Raw genomic sequence first — 19,710 nt, 5'->3', positions numbered from 1 at the left:
ACCAGTTCGTACGGCGGCACTATTATAGGTGGCAGTGTAGAAATTAGGAGAGGGGGGGGGCGCTAAAATTCCACCCCTGAACCCGGTTCCCTTTGATTACAAAGCGACGCCATTGTGGAGGCGTTATTTTTAGCCACCTATTTCCCGGACACCCTATATGTGCCTCACTATGTCTTTTAATTGCACATATAAAGCTTCTTCGCGTAATGTCTCCGACCTGGAAATTCAGTTAAGGAAGTACGAGGAAATTAATTTCCTGTTTGCCCTTTAGAATTCTAGGAGGCGTTGTTAACTTTTGCGGGGAATTCTAATGAAGGGAGAAGCTTTTTAAGTGAGCAAAGCAAGTCGGAGGAACTTGTTATTAAAACAATCTGCAACGACTCCCTTAAGAACGTGGAAGATTGTTCCAAAGCTGCCTTTTGACCAGAATTGTTCCTTCATGTGAGAGAGCCCTTATGAAATGTATTTCGCGTTACTTGAAATTTTCTTCGTACCCGAAACCGAAACTCCGTCTTTTGTATTCATAACTATAATTTATGTTGTCGTCATGGAGAAATTTGTTACGATATTGCCTTATCAATTTTACGATGTTACGGAAAAGGCACTTGCATCACGAACTGCAATTTTCTGTTACTTTCATTTGTCACCCTCAATCAATTATGGAAAACTCTATAAGTATATTTTTATGTTGGGCATGTGCAAGGATTATAAACAATGACGATTCAACATGTCTGTAATGTTTCCTATTATAACAATAAACATAACTAACTGTGTGCTGTAAAATTGTAATTTTTTGACTTGAGTCCTTTTTCCCGAACAGAGTAAAATTTTCAGTCTCATCTTCGTATTTTCATAGTCACGTTTCTACATATTCAGTTCTCAAGATCACGTTTCTCCGTGTTCAGTTTTCAGGATCACGTTTCTCCCTGTTAAGTTTTCAGGATCATGTTTCTCAGTGTTCAGTTTTCAGGATCACGTTTCTCCGTGTTCAGTTTTCAGGATCTCTTTTCTCAGTGTTCAGTTTTGAGGATCATGTTTCTCAGTGTTCAGTTTTCAGGATCACGTTTCTCCGTGTTCAGTTTTCAGGATCACTTTTCTCCGTGTTCAGTTTTCAGGATCATGTTCGTGCGTGATCATTTTCCACGGTCACGTTTATCCGTGATCAGTTATTTCGATCACGTTTATACTTAATCAGTTATTTCGATCACGTTTTTGTGAGTTCAATTTTCGAAATCACGGTTTTTGCATTTTCCATTTTTACGACTACAATCAGGTCTCCTCATTTTCAAATTTCACAACCATGGATGCGTTCAGTTTTCACAGTTTTTCACTTTGTCGTTTTTGACAAGGTATGAATGGATAATAATGTTTTACTTGTCACAATGGGGTCTGTTTACATATCTTGCGTTTTTCTATTATATGCAGATGTCAGTACTGTTATTATAATTTCTACCCTCATTGTTGTTCAACGGTTATATGTATTTATTTAATAAATTCATATATTTGATTATTGTTTTTTAGCATCGCTTTTCGGCCAGTTATGATTAATCGCGACAATGAGAAATGATGGAACACTTGCAAGGAGAGAGAAAGAGAGAGAGAGAGACTTTCTTTCTCCTCCCGTCCTGGAGAAGAAAGAAGAGGAAGAGAGAAAGAGAATCTCTCCCTCTTTGCTCTCTCCCTCTCTCTCTCTTCCCCTTCTCTCTCTCTCTTTCTCCTCTTCTCTCTCTCTCTCTCTCTCACACACACAGCACCCCTTCTCTCTCTCCCCCTTCTCCCCTCTTCTTTCTCTCCCCTCTTCTCTCTCCCTCTTCTCTCTCTCTCACACACACACACCCCTTCTCTCTCTCCCCCTTCTCCCCTTTTCTCTCTCTCCCCTCTTCTCACTCCCTCTTCTCTCTCTCACACACACACACACACACACCTTCTCTCTCTCTCCCTCCCTCCCTCTTCTCTTTCTCTCTCACATACCCCTTCTCTCTCTCTTCTCTCTCTGTCTCTCCCTCTCTCTCGACACCCATGCCTGGATTCGAACTCTGAACCACTGGCGTCGTAGCGCGATGTGCTAACCAATCCCCCACGAAGGTCGGAATAAATTAATCTTCCATCTTGCTTAAGGATTAATTATTCCTTCTAGAAGTTGAGGCGCAGCGTATAACTGCAACCGCAAACGTAGAGATTTCAATCCTGAAAGTGTCAAATGACAAAACACCTTCTGGTGTGGCGTCCGCATGGTTGCTGGCACCGTCTCGGCAACTTGAACGACACTATAGCTCTTGCTCATGCGCAACCTGCCACGACGCATTGTCTTTAAAACTTTCTCATCCTGTACATATGTAACCACGGAACACAGGTTCACACTTGCCGCTAATGGAAGAAGTTGCGTAGAGAAATAAATTTGATTCAGTTAAATTTCTCAATACTGTACCAAAGTCCTTGACAAAGAGTCTCGAACAATAGATCGCGCGAGTATATTCTCGATTTTATCTCGTTCGCGTCTCGTTTTGTACACGTTTCGGGTTTCGAAGAAGAAAAAGCATTAGCAAAATAAATGTTGTATAGTAAAAGAAACAATACACGTACACTTGGAGCTTATTCGTATTCTTATACGCTTCAGCGCCCAAAAAGTTATAGTAGTTGCCAACACTTTAGTAAAATAAACTACACATACAATTGGAGTTTAGTCATATTCTTGCACGCTTCAGCGCCCAAAAAGTTATATTAGTTGGCAACACTTTTGTTGTGTAGTAAAAGAAACAATACACGTACAATTGGAGCTTAGTCATATTATTGTACGCTTCAGCGCCAAAAAAGTTATAGTAGTTAGCAACACTTTTGTTGTGTTGTAAAAGAAACTACACGTACAATTGGAGTTTAGTCATATTCTTGTACGCTTCAGCGTCCAAAAAGTTATACTAGTTGCCAACACTTTTGTTGTGTAGTAAAAGAAACAATGCACGTATAATTGGAGCTTAGTCATATTCTCGTACGCTTCAGCGCCCAAAAAGTTATACTAGTTGGCAACACTTTTGTTGTGTAGTAAAAGAAACAATACACGTACAATTGGAGCTTAGTCATATTCTTGTGCGTTTCAGTGCCCAAAAAGTTATTTTAGTTGGCAACACTTTTGTTGTGTAGTAAAAGAAACAATACACGTACAATTGGAGCTTAGTCATATTCTTGTGCGCTTCAGTGTCCAAAAAGTTATAGTAGTTGGCAACACTTTTGTTGTGTAGTAAAAGAATCAATACACGTACAATTGGAGTTTAGTCATATTCTTGTACGCTTCAGCGCCCAAAAAGTTATATTAGTTGGCAACACTTTTGTTGTGTAGTAAAAGAAACAATACACGTACAATTGGAGCTTAGTCATATTCTTGTGCGCTTCAGTGCCCAAAAAGTTATATTAGTTGGCAACACTTTTGTTGTATAGTAAAAGAAACAATGCACGTACAATTGGAGCTTAGTCATATTCTTGTGCGCTTCAGTGCCCAAAAAGTTATAGTGGTTGGCAACACTTTTGTTGTGTAGTAAAAGAAACAATACACGTATAATTGGAGCTTAGTCATATTATTGTACGCTTCAGCGCCCAAAAAGTTATACTAGTTGGCAACACTTTTGTTGTGTAGTAAAAGAAACAATGCACGTATAATTGGAGCTTAGTCATATTCTTGTACGCTTCAGCGCCCAAAAAGTTATACTAGTTGCCAACACTTTTGTTGTGTAGTAAAGGAAACTACACGTACAATTGGAGTTTAGTCATATTCTTGTACGCTTCAGCGCCCAAAAAGTTATATTAGTTGGCAACACTTTTATTGTGTAGTAAAAGAAACAATACACGCACAATTGGTGCTTAGTCATATTCTTGTACTCTTCAGCGCCCAAAAAGTTATAGTGGTTGGCAACACGTCTGTTGTGTAGTAAAAGAAACTACACGTACAATTGGAGTTTAGTCATATTCTTGCACGCTTCAGCGCCCAAAATGTTATATTAGTTGGCAACACTTTTGTTGTGTAGTAAAAGAAACAATATACATACAATTGGAGCTTAGTCATATTCTTGTAAGCTTCAGCGCCCAAAAGGTTATAGCAGTTGGCAACACTTTCGTTGTCCGTGGAGGCATTTGCTGCTAGAAGCGGGGCTGCCCATTTTTCCAATGATGTGCAAACAGCGAAGGTAAAAATGGTTCAGCTTTTAGTAAAACGTGATGTTCAGCCATGTAGTCATTACAATGTTAATTTTAGGAGTCTCCGTTGTCGCGTAATACAATCTTGTAATTTGATAATGCGAGTTGATATAGGTGGAATGCGAAATGGCCACCTGTGGCAGGTAAATTAAAAGCAAGGAGAAAAATCAAGTAGAAAGTAGTACGTGTGCCGTTACATTTAATTGATTCATATTTCAAATTACTGGCATGCTAGCCTCGTGTGAAACCAACATTCCTGGGATTTTGCAACCAGCTTGCATCTCGCGCAGCGGCAGTGTTGCTAACGCATGATAAAATTTGCAAACATTGCAAGAGAAAAAAAATCTGGTTTGAGTTGTTTTTGCTTTAATTCCACTTTTGTTCATATTTATGCTATTTGGGGCTGGGCCTACAGTTTAAAGCGGAATCTAAACCTCTATGTACCTAGATTGGTGTAATTTCTGACCTGATGTGCCTTTTTTTATTGAACCTATAAAGGCCCGTTTGGTTAACGCGGGGGGGGGGGGGTTGTTGGAAGTCTACTTTATACGGAGCGAATTAGCTTATATTATTAATTAACTTAACTATGAAACAAGGAACACTAAAAATAATTCTGGAAAACAGTTAATTAACCTTTTAAACAATTGCATCACACTTCACGTCTGAAGTTATATTTATATACAAGTCATTGTTTATTGTCGTCAGGTACAGAAAATTACAAAATTTATACAAAATTTGCATAAAACAAATCCTGCCAAGGAAATTTGTCAAATATATTAAGAATTGAATATCTATTCAATAACAAAAAATATTAGATCCATCTGACGAAAACTGAAGTTCATGATTAATATTTTATGCATATAAGTACAGGGTGAGCAAAAGGTAACTGTGTTCCTACTGTTCATACGTTCTTACATGCTACGTACCGTACCTGCTATGTGTTGAAAATGTTCTCCATGTGCATCCAGGAATGCATTGACACACTTTATCTTGTTTCCAAAAAACTCTTGACATCAATGGTGAGATGTTCCTGATGAATCTTGTTCTGGATTCCTTTAGTTGATCCAGAGTTGGGAATGTCTTTGTGGATTATCCGATGACCAAAAGCGGTTGGTTTAACTGTCATCGGATAAATGAAACAGGCCTCATCGGAGAAAAATGTGACGTCAAGAACATCCTCTACATTCAGAGCACTAAAGTCTCTGAACAACTGGCAATACTCAACACGCTTGTCGTGGCCCTTTTCTTGCGCTACTGTTATTTTGTAGGGGTGTAAATGTAAGTGCTTTCTTCAGTGCGGTTCTTGCGCTGCCGTACGACACACTCACTTGTTGTGACAATTTACGAATTGGCTTCTTTGGCCTTTGCTCTGTTCGAACCGAAATATGCTGTAATTTGTCCTCTGTTAGAACTCGTGACCTGCTTGATTTCGGCGCATTCTTGACTGACCCCGTTCTGCGAAATTTATTGTTCAACCGCCGCACTGTATTACGATGTGGTGGATCGGTATCAGGAAACCTTTCCATTAGGGATGTGACGATTTGAAGCTGAAAATTTACCGATGCCGATGTACTCACCGATAACTTTTGGAACCGATACGGATGCCGATATTTAACCGATTCCGATACATAAGATTATTAAACAGAAATGGGATGTTATTTTCAGCATGACAAAAATAAATTTGCTATGTACATTTCTATTGCATATCATATGTATTACATATATATTCTCAAGAGATGCGATTGTACATTTGCATCTACAAAAGGTGGTTATGTGAACCTTTAAGAAGAACATGGATTCCCAAGAGATTTTACAATTAGTACACAAGCAGTTCTTTGAAATGCAAAATGCATTCCTGTTCTGCCAGATTCAACTTTAGAAACACGAGATTTGGAAGCACTTCAGGAAGTAACCTACTTCTTCTCTTATCGCAAATCTGTTGAGCAACACTGAACACTCAATCACTGAATACTGATGCAGCAGGTATGCCCAAGTATTTTCTCAGCACTTGCTTCAGGTTTGAATACTCATTTTTGAATTTCCAATACAACAGCAGATCCTGGTTCAGCAATGTACTGTTTTATTTCCGATTTATAGTTAGGTTGATCCTCTGAATGAGTTTGCAATAATTTTATTACAAAAACTCTACAATAATGATGAATCATAATCTAATTTTCAATAAATCTTACAAAACTAGAATATAAAACTGTACCGGTTTAAATATCGGATTTTTGCCGATTCCGATACCGATGCCGATGTGTCAATTTCGGCCGATTTTCATACATCTGTAATCGGCTTCGGCATAAACTTATTTCGCTTTCGTATATTCACCTCCATGTCGGAAGACGTATTCCACCCAAAAGACACAAGCTTCGAGTAACAAAACCATTGTTAATGCAGTTCCGCGCTTTGCAAGATCATGCTCCGAAGAAACAACTGAAGAAACAATAATGAGTGACTGACAACAATGAGTCTTACTAACCAACTGTCCATGTCCTTATGTAGAAAGGGAAGTTTTTCTCTGCTTCATGTACCGTAAGGTGCACAGTTACCTTTTGCTCACCCCGTAGTAGTATGCATAAATCTTGTTTGGGATTTTTATTCAAATCCGCCTGATCCCAATCTAATCCTTACCTTCCAGTAAGTTCAGCAGAAATAAATAGCCGTAATTATTCAGGGTGTACCAAAAGTCCCCTTACCCCCTTTTGAATTGTAGACAAACCTGCAAAGTGTTATTTTAACAGCATGCGTATGATGAGAGGATGGTATACCATTAAATCAGACCAATGGCCACCATTTACTCTGTGTGCACACCGCCATTTTCATGACACAGTATTATTCGCCTCCAGGTGCGATGTGAAAGCCTCCGTAACTTGGCTGGCGTGAAGGAAGCAAACGCACTGACAGCTTCTTGAAGTTCCTCAGTTGTCTGATAACAATTATGGGCGACTTTCTGTTTGATGTGCCCCCATAGCGCATTATCACAAGATGTCAGATCTGGACTTCGGGGTGGCCATTTTAAAGGTGCTGGTAAATTTGGCGATCCTCGTCCAATCCGTTTGTCTCTGAACACATCATTGAGGAATTCTCTTAAAATGACCACCCCGAAATCCAGATCTGATATCTTATGTTACGGAGGATTTCACATCACACCTGGAGGCAAATAATACTGTGCCAAAATGGCGGTGTGCACACAGATCCTCTGGAGTAAATGGTGGTCATTGGTCTGATTTAATGGTATACCATCCTCTCATCATACGCATGCTGTTAAAATAACATTTTGCAGGTTTGTCTACAATTCAAAGAGGGGGTAATGGGACTTTTGGAACACCCTGTAAAAACAAAATGCTAAACATTTATTATTTTAGTTCTTGGTAAATCTTTCGGTTGGGGGTCCGGACCCCCTGCACCCCAACTAAATGCGTCCTTGCACCCTTACTAAGAGCACGTTCTGCCTTTCTATATATAACTGTCGTCTTCTTTGCTTCCTTTGTGCATCGGCGCAATTCTCTTCAGAGTGGATGCGTTGGAATTTCTTCGTTGAGGCAATCACCAAGACAGTTTGTCATGTGCGGAGCGACCTCATAGGAAAGCTAGCTTGCGTCGAAAATCCATATGCTTCGGTTTTCAACGTCTACGTCAGTTGCAATCTCTAGGCATGACACTTTCATTCTTCAGGATTCGGTTACGCTGTTTTTTCACCTCCTACGCGAAGTTCTGAAAGAACTTGTCTCGCTGTCTCTCTCTTGGCTTTAGTGCGACCGAAAAGACACGTGGCAATCATTGGCACCCATTTCTCTGATTTCTTGCGGTGGAACTCTTAATATGCGTTTAAGCAATATGCAGACAATATCCCACAGTATAACTTAATCAATGTTTCCCTCCGGCAGACTTTTAAGGCGAAGAGGGACAATTAAGTACCAGTTGTGCATTTATTTCAATATCGTCAGATTGGGCACTGCTATTTAAAAAAGGGTTTAGTATGCAAGAGAGTATGAAATTCTCTCCATGTTGCAAGTGGAAACTGTTTTTCAAGTTGATTAGTAAGCTAGACATGATGTTTGAAAAATATGATTAATAAGCATTTACAGAATCCCATGTATTACTTATGGGAAATCAACTTCAACTTCAAGTTACGGCTAATCAAATGGGAGTTTCGACTTTTCCTTCTACTATGACATAGTTCAACGTGTCCTTTTTCCGTACATGTACTTTCTACGTCATTGGATGTTTGATATTCCCGAGAGAACGAATCAAATAATACTCACATAAACCTAATGCATTTCCCCTTGCTTCCTACGGCCATCCTCGGAGTGTTGCCAAATCTGATGTGCATAAAGGAGCTAAATTTCACCAGTAATAGAGCTAAAGATGACTTTCAAGGAGCTAGATTAACGAAGGCTGCATAAAGTGCCTCCTAGGGTAATTTTAGGTGTCAGAGGGGGGGGGGCACTGCTATTACCGTTAGCTATAAAGTGATGGTAATTTATTCTTAGTTTTCACCGCCTAGATTTGGCGGCACACCCATCTGAATCCAATGATGCTCACATGAAATCGAAAATAAATGATTCCTGGATAACAATATTGTCATCTTCACCTCAGCCACGGCGCTATTTAAAAGTAGCTGGGGAGGTAAGAGGGGTTGGGTGACGCAGCCAATATCACGTCACGTGCAAAATGTACACTCATGGCAAAAGTTGGCCTTTGTCGGCTGGAGCCAGTGGAGGCGTTAGGTTAGGTTAGGTTAGATATAGTTGGGCAAGGGCGAGTGCCTAGGTTCACAGCCAAACGAATGCACTGAAGAGCCAGATCTGGCTCCAAGAGAGCGAGGTTGGCAACATTGATCGGCAGCTGCCGCAGTGAGAAAGACCTAGGGGAAATTGTCCCTCTCCCCCTTAATCTTTTTAATGTATTGTTTGTCTTGTACAGGTCTCTTTACAATCTTGCACTTCTAAATTTTCCTCTTCTTTTCCAGTAAGAATTTTAGACAAGGGGATATTTCTCCGTTTACATTGAAGGGTGCAAATTGGGCTTAAGTGCCGACGCACCCAACAATGTTAATTCAATCTATCAAATCCTTATTACTGTTACTTCACTTTGCATTTAAAATATATAAAAAAGAAGGAATACCATATAAATGATATCACACAGATATTCGTATGCTTACCCTAGGTGCAATTACTGCCAGTTCTACATGGATAACATATTGTAATTATTTATATAACTCTTAGAAATTTACTATCTTTCCCATTGTCCAGTTTTATTTTTTAACACTCATTTCTACTAATATTATTTTCTTTACGTTAATCTTCTTTCAAAATTCCACTTAATAATTGAGACCTACTTGCCTACTTGGCGACTTGCTGCCATCTGCAGTGCAATTCTGAGACTAAAAGTTATTTCATTTGCAATCGTGGATGATTTCATGCCATTCAGTTTGTAACGGTCTGCTTTTTAAAAAGTGTGCAGAAAGAGTTCCAAATGTGTACCTAAGCTCTAATGTGTTCTAAAACTGTACAAGAAGTGTATTTAAAATGGTTTCCATCGAGTCGTACACATCTGTACACTTTTGGTGCACTTTCAATACAGATTTGGTACACATTATACAGAATAAAGTGAACCAAAAGTGTAATTTTTTTGTACAGTACAGTACAATGCAGGGCTTTTAAAGGTCTATGAACACATAAATTCTAATATATTCTATTGGGTTCCGTATTTAAATTGATCCGGAAAAAAGGTTCCTGGACCGTATTTAAATTGATCCGGAAAAAAGGTTCCTGGACCGTATTTAAATTGATCCGGAAAAAAGGTTCCTGGACCGTATTTAAATTGATCCGGAATAAAGGTTCCTGGACCGTATTTAAATTGATCCGGAAAGAAGGTTCCTGGACCGAATTTAAATTGATCCGGAAAAAAGGTTCCTGGACCGAATTTAAATTGATCCGGAAAAAAGGTTCCTGGACCGTATTTAAATTCATCCTGAAAAAAAGGTTCCTGGACCGAATTGAAATACTTTACAGATAAAAAGGTTAAGGTCCAGAACCCATTTACGATTGCTGATTTTCTCTCCTGGACCGGAATTGAATTTATTTAATATACCTGCACCTTTAAGAACCCTGGTACAATGTCATTCCTACAAGACACAATAGAATGAAGAAGAAAAATCAAAAGTAGCGATGGCCATTTTGCCTATTACCATCTTTGATGCTGATTGTGCAGATGACTGCTCAACCCTTTACTATGATGCTTTCTCTCTCTCTGTTCCAGCCCGAGCCCAGATACGTTCTTCTGCAAAGTGACCTTCGACCTAAGCACGACCGATTACTACGAAGAGGATGCCCTCCGCACCTTGCTGTACCGACAGATCTCCCGCTACAAGAAGCTCGGAGCTTTGACGGTCAACGAGGATCAATTCACCTTCAGATCTTTCGGAAGTGAGTGTTCAGGTTTTGTATATGTATAAACTCATAACGACGACCTTTCTTTTCAGAAGATTGGATACTCTTCGTTCCACAACTTTGTTCTTCTAAACCTTTCGTTTCAACTGCCTCTTTATGTGAAACCCTTTAGTCATTACAGTGATACGTTCATGTCTGTATTATTATACTATTAAACGTATTATTATATTTATTAATAATAACTTAATAATACTCAGCGGTGAACGATGAGACTTGGTGAAGTACACAGACTCCTCTCAGGTACAGGGATAGTGTTAGGCAAAGACAATATTCACAGCACAGAGAAATAAAACCACATTTCTGCAGTATGTATAAACTGAAAGGTTTTATTCTTTATTTATTGCAATTATAATGCAAATATACTTGAGACGAAGGCGAGGATTTCGCTTTGTCGATGAATTGACTCAACTAAAAACGCATAAACTCAACGCGTGGCTATCGGCATGCCTATGATCACATAGGCCTAGCTTGCGCCCCGAACTACCATACCCAAATGTATGCACAACACCGAGGAGTTCTTTTTAAATTTAAAAGGTTCGTCGATCCGTGGCGAATGTGTGATATTTCTTACGCGATATCCTCGCTTTTATACTATTTTCGAGAACACAGAATCACTCACTATTTACAAAAAGATGCTACCAGCAAAACTGATATCTATACGTGTTTAGAAATAGAAATTCGTATAGTGCACTCTCGCAAACATGAAGATACATTAAACTACTCATAATAGAGCATAAAATACAATGAACAAAAGATATACATTACAAACAAGGTGCATTATTACATATAATAAGAAGGAAATTATGCTTTTTCACAAAAATAAACATATTAGTGACATATTTTCTACTGGTGAAGTCATAAAAATATGGATCATATGTTACAGCTACTATCATTTAAATTATTTTAATGAGGCTCCTCTACATGTTGAATATATCACTTTAATTTCCGTACCTGATGGTGCTGCCATGATCGTATGAACGGTTGGCAGTAACAGAGATCAGTAGCAATGGTGAGAACTTATCGGAAGGGAAGTGTATGGTTGTGGTTCCGGAGCGTGGTCCAAGTTTAACTGGCCGTTCAAGTCAAATAGCTGACAGTTGGGGACGAAAACCAACAACAGGTTTTAATTCTCGGAGAGGCATTCCGGCGAGCAGAATGGATCTCCAGTTCGATGTCTTTTGTATCAGTTTCCCAATGCCGGTCTGTACCGGCCTGGCCGTTCGTAGTGGGATCTTCCTTCAACCTTCCCAAGAACAGACCCTAACGTTTCATATCCTCTCACTTAATCCATTTAGGTACGCCATTATTGACTTGGAACAAGTGTATCCATTACAAAAGATATTAACATTTCTACGACAAGATTCTTGTAAGATTCTTACAAATTCCCAACACTAAAGTTTTCCACAGATTTTCAAAAAACAATTTCTTAATTGCAGAGTTACTAAAAATGTGAGAATAAGAAATTAAGTTTTCCTGAAATCTGAAAAAAAAATAAAAGATTTTTGTTAGTTCTTTTACAATCAAATTTTTATCCCCCTACAAATATTTCTGAGTATACCCTTCGTTATAAACCCCTCCCCATTTACCCTCCCACGGTTCTTTAAGAAGATATGTAAAATGCTCAAATATACAACTTGATCTCGTGGCAACATTTTAAAACATTTGCCTATTGAATCGCACGTACTTCTATTAACATGAAGCTCAATATAACTCGAATGCTCAATCCATATCTAATAGTAAACAAGAGATCCAAAACATTTATGTATAAAATTTCAACATGTTTGAAAACAATATAATTCTGGCATAAATTTCCTTTTGATAGTATCGTATTAATAAATATTAATCCCCCTAGTGGAACGTTTTAATATTCCTAGACTCATCCGCCATCTCTCCGTACAACTTTCTATGTAGTTGTCCACTTCCTTCAGATTGGTTGCATGTTTGTATTTTGTTGTGTTCTTTGATGTTTTGCAAATGTAGTGACATATATTGTTTAATGTTTGTTATTAAGGAATGCTATATTTGAGTTATGCTAGTGTTATGTTTTTCAGTATTGGTAGCAGTAGATGTTTTGTTGTTGTTGTTTGTGTAGTTCATTTTATACAGTATAACATGTTTTGTTATGTATTCTGTTTGGTGACTGTTTTCTTTCTTTTTTATTTTACCCGTTTGCCCTCTTTCCCAAATCTTATGTTTTCATTTCATGATACTTCGTATTATTCTGCTCTTAACCCTCTACACCTTCTTTTGTTTTTGCACCAAAATATTATTGTTCTTGCACTCTACACATTATGTTGTTCTTGCACCACACACGTTCTGTTGTTGCACCACACACGTTCTGTTGTTGCACCACACACGTTCTGTTGTTGCACCACACATACGTTCTGTTGTTGCACCACAACAACATTCTCTCATGCTACTGTCCGGCACGTTCTGTTGCTTGTGTACCAACAATTGTTTCCTAAACCATGCATTATTTATCCTTTAAATATTGTAACCTTTCCTTCTGCTCGTCTGTATTCCGCTGTGATGCATGTAATCCACCCTTTTCTGTCAACCCTTTCTGCTTGTTTCATGTAAATTGCATGTCTGTTTGCTCGTCACCTGTCTTAACCGCCCTGCAGCTCACCCTGTAGGTCCCCTGAGACCAACACCCTGCGAACTGACGGAATTAACCTGCAGAAGTGGTGAATGTCTTCCAGCAAGCAAACGGTGCGATGGCCGTCGAGATTGTTCGGATGGTTCCGATGAGATTGGTTGCCGTAAGTATCAAGAACAGTTTGGACATTGTAAACACTAGATCCTTTTTCATCCTGAATATCCTAAAGTAATAACGAGAAATCTCCCCAAGAAGGCATAGAAATCAAATTTGTTCCCGGTGCTATCCAAAAGTAAGCGGACTTGATTTTTACCGCGCACAAGGACTGCGCATCCCGGTTATTCTTCACTCCACGTTGCTAATAGTATATTTCGGACAACTATACTGGACATTCTCACTTTCGCAACGTTGCTGCGGCAATAAACCCTCGCATTTAGGAATGACAGTCAGTTAGTTGTTATATGACTTCCCTACATTCGAAAAAAGTAGAACGCACAGGAAAGATACTTGTTAGTATGACTCTCAAAGAACTAAACTCCAACAAGAAGAGGGATACTAAAAGAATTTATCAGTATAAAAGTTAAAAACCCAAAACCACAATTTAAAATTGTTCCATGTGATTAAAATGTAGCTTTAAAATTTATTATCTCCAATAGTTCATCTAAGTTTTGCTTTAAAACAGATGACTGTTTCATTTATGGTGTCATAATTACACTATCATGCAATCTTGAATCCTATAATCTATTTCAGAATAAACAAATCTGCCATCTTACGACAACGAAAAGATATACCTGATGTTGGGTGTTGATTTGAAATCAAGTAAATGAAATGCATCTAAGCAAGATTACATTATACAAAGTATATAATTTTTAATATGTTCAATTTCTTGTTTTTAAATGATGTAATTAATGTTATTTTATTTTCAGGGAAGTGTTAATGTTTTATGTAGAAAGTAGTAGTGTATATTTTTTAACATTTCGCTAATAGTGTAAATCTAAATTTAATAAATCTAATATAAGTTCATGTTGGTTATACTCATGTATGTGTGTGTATATATATATGTTTAACTGAAGTATTGCATTAGAAGTGGCATACGGTGCTCTGCTAAGCAAATGGAACGTGAGATGTGTCTTTCATCACCATGTGGCAATTTCTCAGCTAATTTTCCTACATGTGTCACAAAATTAATGCAGGTTCTTGTATAATATGTACGTTATGACAGTTATAATACTTTCAATTGAATTCGTACGTTTTGTAATTCTTACATTTCATTGAAATCATTAATTGAAAAGTACACATGTGGACTGAAAAGTTAATAACGTTGATAACATATGCAATGAAAATATAGACATGTGTACAATTTGTCCCACTGTAGAAAGCCACACGTCACGTTCCTGAATATAGACGTATCATGAAGGAAGCTAACAGCATTTGCAAATATTTTACGTAAAAACAAACTAATATGTTATAATGTTCTAATGTATGACTCATGAAGCTAATGTTGTACATAAATGTTAATATACATTAACATTATTATTAATGTGGCATCTTTGACTTCAGTTTAACAAAATCTAATCGCGTTACACGCTATAGTATGCAGGTATGTATCTTGTAGATTGGTGGTTTTTATACTGACAGTTTAAGACATTATTTATACATTTTATTTGTAATATCTAATTGCTGCTGCCGGCATCAGAATTATTACATTATTAACATCAGAAATTACATCTTAGAATTTTCATGCGTCCATTTCTGCTTTCAATTTTAATGCGTAAGAATTAAATAAGATTTCTGGTGGTAATAATAATTTACATGGCTTTCAAGCGAAACACTAATCCTAGCTAATAAATCCTTTGGGAAGATATGAGGCTGCGATTAAATTTATTGGATAGCCCTGTAAATAATTTCTAAAGATACACCTGAAATTTGCAAAACAAGAAAATCATGTTCTCGCAAATCTTACGATTTGATTATATGTTGTTTTTTTCAATCGCCTTTGTTGTCTGCTTTACATTTTATTGCAAATGTTCAATTTTAACTCGTAATTGAGTGGGAACAGATCGAAATAAATGTTGTGATAAGTAATTTTAAGACTAGTCAGGAATTGATTCGGTTTGCTGAATTGCGATATTAAAAGTTTCAAAGCAACCTATTTCGTAGTTGTGAATTGTGCCAGGCGAAGTACAGTAGGTTAGGCAGACCATGTTTCGGTTTTAGGTGAAAATCTAGCAAGGATGCCGTTTGTTGTTCGAAAATTGAATTCTGAGGAAATCCGTTTGGAATTTTTTTTCTGTCCTACTCATTGTTTCCAGATCGCTACTTCCTGTGATTGATTAGTTCCAAACACTGTGCTGGTACATGCTGATTCTTCCTGTAGAGCCTGCAATTGTATCTAAATATTCTATTTCTTTATAATCTGCTAAATAAATTTACATGCACAAATTCTTGCTATGGCAGATCTGAAAATATGCCACAACCCCCCTCGCAGCTACTGCACGCTGCAAATTTTGAAACGCATTTTCAAATTACCACTATAATGGCAAAAACTTCCCACTTAGACTTTCAGGACGAAATTGTACGAAGTTTGTTGCTGTATACTTATTCTTTCAGTAAACTCTCATGTGAAGAATTTTCGAGATGACTTAATTTCATGCGTGACATGTATCTAAAAAAATCTTCCATTATTTCGTCAGCTGTTTTACAAATTATTTCAGTATGTACAAGTAAACCTCACTTCGTCCCATGTCAGTTTTCATAAAGAAATAAAAGTTGTAATGGATGATAGCCCAGAAACTCATGTTTATTTGAAAGTATGGGACAATAACGAAAGTATGGTAAATGCAGAGAGAAACAAAGATGCAATAACAAACAGAAGCAGTACCAGTACTTTTTTTTTTGTATCTGGACCATTATTTTCTTCAATCCTGAATCATGGAATTTATCTTTAATTATACCTCACCATCATTGTTATTCCCATCATGAATCTTTTCAACGTTCTGGTGTATGCTGTTATGCTGCATTCTTGCATATAAAATGCAGAATGTGCGAAGAAAATATATTTTTCTATGATTTTTCAGTCTTGGTTACAAGGTACAGTGGTAGGGAGCATGTCATATGAATACCTTAAAATTATTGGCTGTAGACTACAATGCGCAGATGCTTAGAATTTTTTACTATATCAGGAAATCATGTATTTTTATTTTCCCAGAATATACCTTTTACCATGCATTCATACTCAAGACCTAAGTAAAAATCGCGAACGATATATTTAGCAACTGTATGATATTCAAGTAAACAGAAGAGTCGAATAACTAACGAAGAGGAATTCTACATCAGGGGAATTTCTTACTTTTGAAGTATATTGAAAACTACAGCATGCTACTGCTATTGCCGGATTATTCATAGAATGCATACTTTGCATGAGTTATGTTGCTACCTGGTGAAATGGTTATTTGCCTGCATATTTTCCCTGGTCTTCTGATGTGTGTATACTATGCCCAAAAGTAATAGAATGTTTAAATCTAACACACTGGCAGTAATGTATATATTTGAACTATTGGTGAATATTTGTAAAGGGATGAACCAAGCATGTATTTGTAGAACCCCTAGTAATCAACACTACAAAACATAAATACAATCTCACTGCCAACTTGGCCAAGTTCAGCCAGCTATATATGTAAAATTGCATAAAATATTACACTTAGGCAGTATTTTTTCTACAAAATTTTAAAAGTATTAAGTGAACACTCATTTTTTTAAATTTCAATTTCATGCTTTATATGCACAGTTCACAGCGTTAGCGTTACATCAGAAAACCAAGGAAATTGATTTCTTCGCGCTCTTTTTACATAAGTTCCACAATTTCCATCATAAGTTTTTACTATTTTATAATTCTAACTAATTTGAATGATGCACGTATCCGATTATGCATTTCTGCATGCAGCTCTCTTACGTTTTGTGAATTTGTGAAATGTCTACATTAAATTAGCATGACATATGTTGAATGAAATGTTACTATAATTTATATCTGCTATTGTTATGTCTTAAATGTGCTATATATTTAGTTTTATATACATTGTATATGATAGCATATTTTCTGTTATGCGCTTGTACATACTATTTTCAGGGTATCTTATGTCTGAAGTGTGTGTTTGTGTCATATCTCTATATTCAGTTTTACTACGTATTATGCATTTTATAACTATGGTTGACAATTAGTAGAGTACAATTGAACTGCTTTTGACATCACAGTGGTGCTAAAACATCAAGAAGTTTCTTACAGCCTGTTAAACATAGTTATGAAATTGCCTTATACTATAATGATTACCATACTATTTTTTTCTGAAAGCATGTGACTTCATACCCTTGTCAGTAGGAATATAGGATGAGTATCTTTGAGTTTGCTAAGAGTTTGTATTGAAACTATCCTGGAAGTGCGCACTATAACAAGGTACCATGCTAAACACAAGTACACATTCCCATACCATAATTTGGGGTCGGATTTTTAAGTACTGCAAGTTCCCATGTGAAAATCTGTACGATTCAAATATGTGAAAATGATTTCCAATGTGCTGTGACAAACAATTACGTATAATACATGCATTTCTTACACAACTATTAATATAACATGCGTGCGTTACTGAATGATTTCATACACACATGCGAATCTCTCCTGAACTTTGAGTTAGTCTTTATCAATAACTATTAGACTAAAGTAGTACCGAAAAACTGACAGGTTTCTAAATCGCCAGAGCTTTGTTAGATTGCAATGATTACTGTTCGCAATATGTATTGGCTTGAAGGAAAGTTTGCATTTGTTGTATGTGTAAGACTCTTTAGACTTTAAAGTTCAAAAATATCATCTGAATATTTTTATCATTAAATAACTTTAGAGTTTTTCGAAGATTCAAAGAAAAGTGGATGAAAATGTATTGTAAATCATCTTATTGAAAGGAAACAGGAAAAAAGAAGGTTAACCTATATTTAGGCAGAGTTATAGTGTATAATCGAATTCGGTATGATTGTTATATGAACCGTGCCTAATTGAAATCCATTTTTTCTCCTACAATTTTACACCACATTATGATAAAAATGAATTCTTCTAAATTTGACATTTTCCAAAAGGAAGTTTGTCAGAAATATCATCTCGGCAAGTGCTTTACAGATGACTGCGCCATTTTTAAAACTTGAAGAAACCATGTACATTTTTATTACCTTTTATTTGGGATTACCGCCACAATGTACATAACGTACAACAACTTTATTGCACTGAAGTGATTATGAAGACTACTGGTGCAAAAATAAGAATGGATTTTTATTTTTTATTTTAGTTTCTCTAAACTCCGAAGCAAGCAGGTAAGTTTCTGTGCTAACTTCTATGCAAACTCGAAGTTACTCTCATTTTTTTGAAAGCAAAACTTCTCTTTTTTGAGAGAAACAAGTGAACCTCTAATGCATGCAAAACAAATTTACTTATATCCTTCAAAAAGAAAAAGAAAAAAAGGGTCGCATGCATTTTTCCTCTATTTCCTTGTAAATTCAACTTTTTTTTATCTCCTTCAAACTGCCATATACAAGTGCTTGTACATTTCTGCATGCTGAACTGAAAAGGTTGATTTGCATGTCTCAGCTACCCAGCCAACCACTCCAGGGGAGGGTGTGGAAGTGGTGCTGCCTGTGGTGCCTCCAGAACGAGAGGACAGATGCCGGGCGGACGACAAGGTGCAATGCCCTGATGGTTCCTATTTCATTTGCGACGATCAGATGTGTGATGGGATACCCGACTGTCCTGATGGCACGGATGAGGAAGACTGTCCTTCAACTGGTACTTTACCTTTTAACAGTCTTGTCGATTCTAACACTGTGTGTCTTAAAGAAGTGCTTCGTAATTTGTTCCTAAGAAGGAATCGCGATTATAATTTAAGTACTGAGTAGAATCTAAATGAAACACGTTTCCACGAATTCAATTGTAATCATGGGTCCATAATTTTCAAGCAGTCACAGTCGCCATTAAAACATTTACTTGTTTGCTAGGCAGTACGCATTATTTAGACCCATCTTCGTGAGCTTTGAAGTTGTTAGTTCCACTTTTGGACGGTGGCAGCGCCACTGAATAGACTCTTCGGTGTGAGTGGCCGACGTTGCATTCGTCCGGTTCGAGTAAATAGGTGTGTCCGGCTTAAAAGTATAGTAAAGGAAAAATAATAACTTGTTAGTATATTAAGATATTTCCATGCAGTTTTCTTCTACCTATAAGTAAAGTTCTCCATGCTTATAGCACCGTGCCGTGAAGGCACATTTAGGGATGTGGGGGCAGGGCGCCATACATTCTCGATCTAGGCTGTTGTGGAGGTGATGTGATCAGCCCACGCTCCGGCCGCCTTTACTCCTTAGGGGTTTTTACATACCTAATACACTTTGATAGGTATGTGCATCATTATCAGGAAGGTCACGAACTCGTGTTTGGTA

General features: G+C 37.3%; 1 protein-coding gene across 18 annotated transcripts in view; it reads left to right on the top strand.

The window, feature by feature from the left end:
- Window positions 1-19,710, top strand: part of trol (terribly reduced optic lobes) — a 1,072,318-nt gene that overhangs the window by 426,911 nt on the left and 625,697 nt on the right. For 15 of the 18 annotated variants that reach the window (XM_083114893.1, XM_083114886.1, XM_083114892.1 and 12 more), the window contains exons 4-6: window positions 10,453-10,619; window positions 13,268-13,405; window positions 18,872-19,066. In XM_083114893.1, coding sequence (XP_082971019.1) covers window positions 10,453-10,619; window positions 13,268-13,405; window positions 18,872-19,066 — 500 coding nt within the window. The remainder of the gene's footprint in view (window positions 1-10,452; window positions 10,620-13,267; window positions 13,406-18,871; window positions 19,067-19,710) is intronic. The other 3 variants (XM_083114888.1, XM_083114890.1, XM_083114896.1) reach the window with 3 other exon arrangements.

The sequence above is a fragment of the Lepisma saccharinum genome, chromosome 29, assembly GCF_977018435.1.
Source record: "Lepisma saccharinum chromosome 29, izLepSacc3.1, whole genome shotgun sequence".
Taxonomy (NCBI): domain Eukaryota; kingdom Metazoa; phylum Arthropoda; class Insecta; order Zygentoma; family Lepismatidae; genus Lepisma; species Lepisma saccharinum.
The sequence above is the reverse complement of the archived record's forward strand: the minus strand, read 5'-3'. Positions and strand labels throughout refer to the sequence as shown.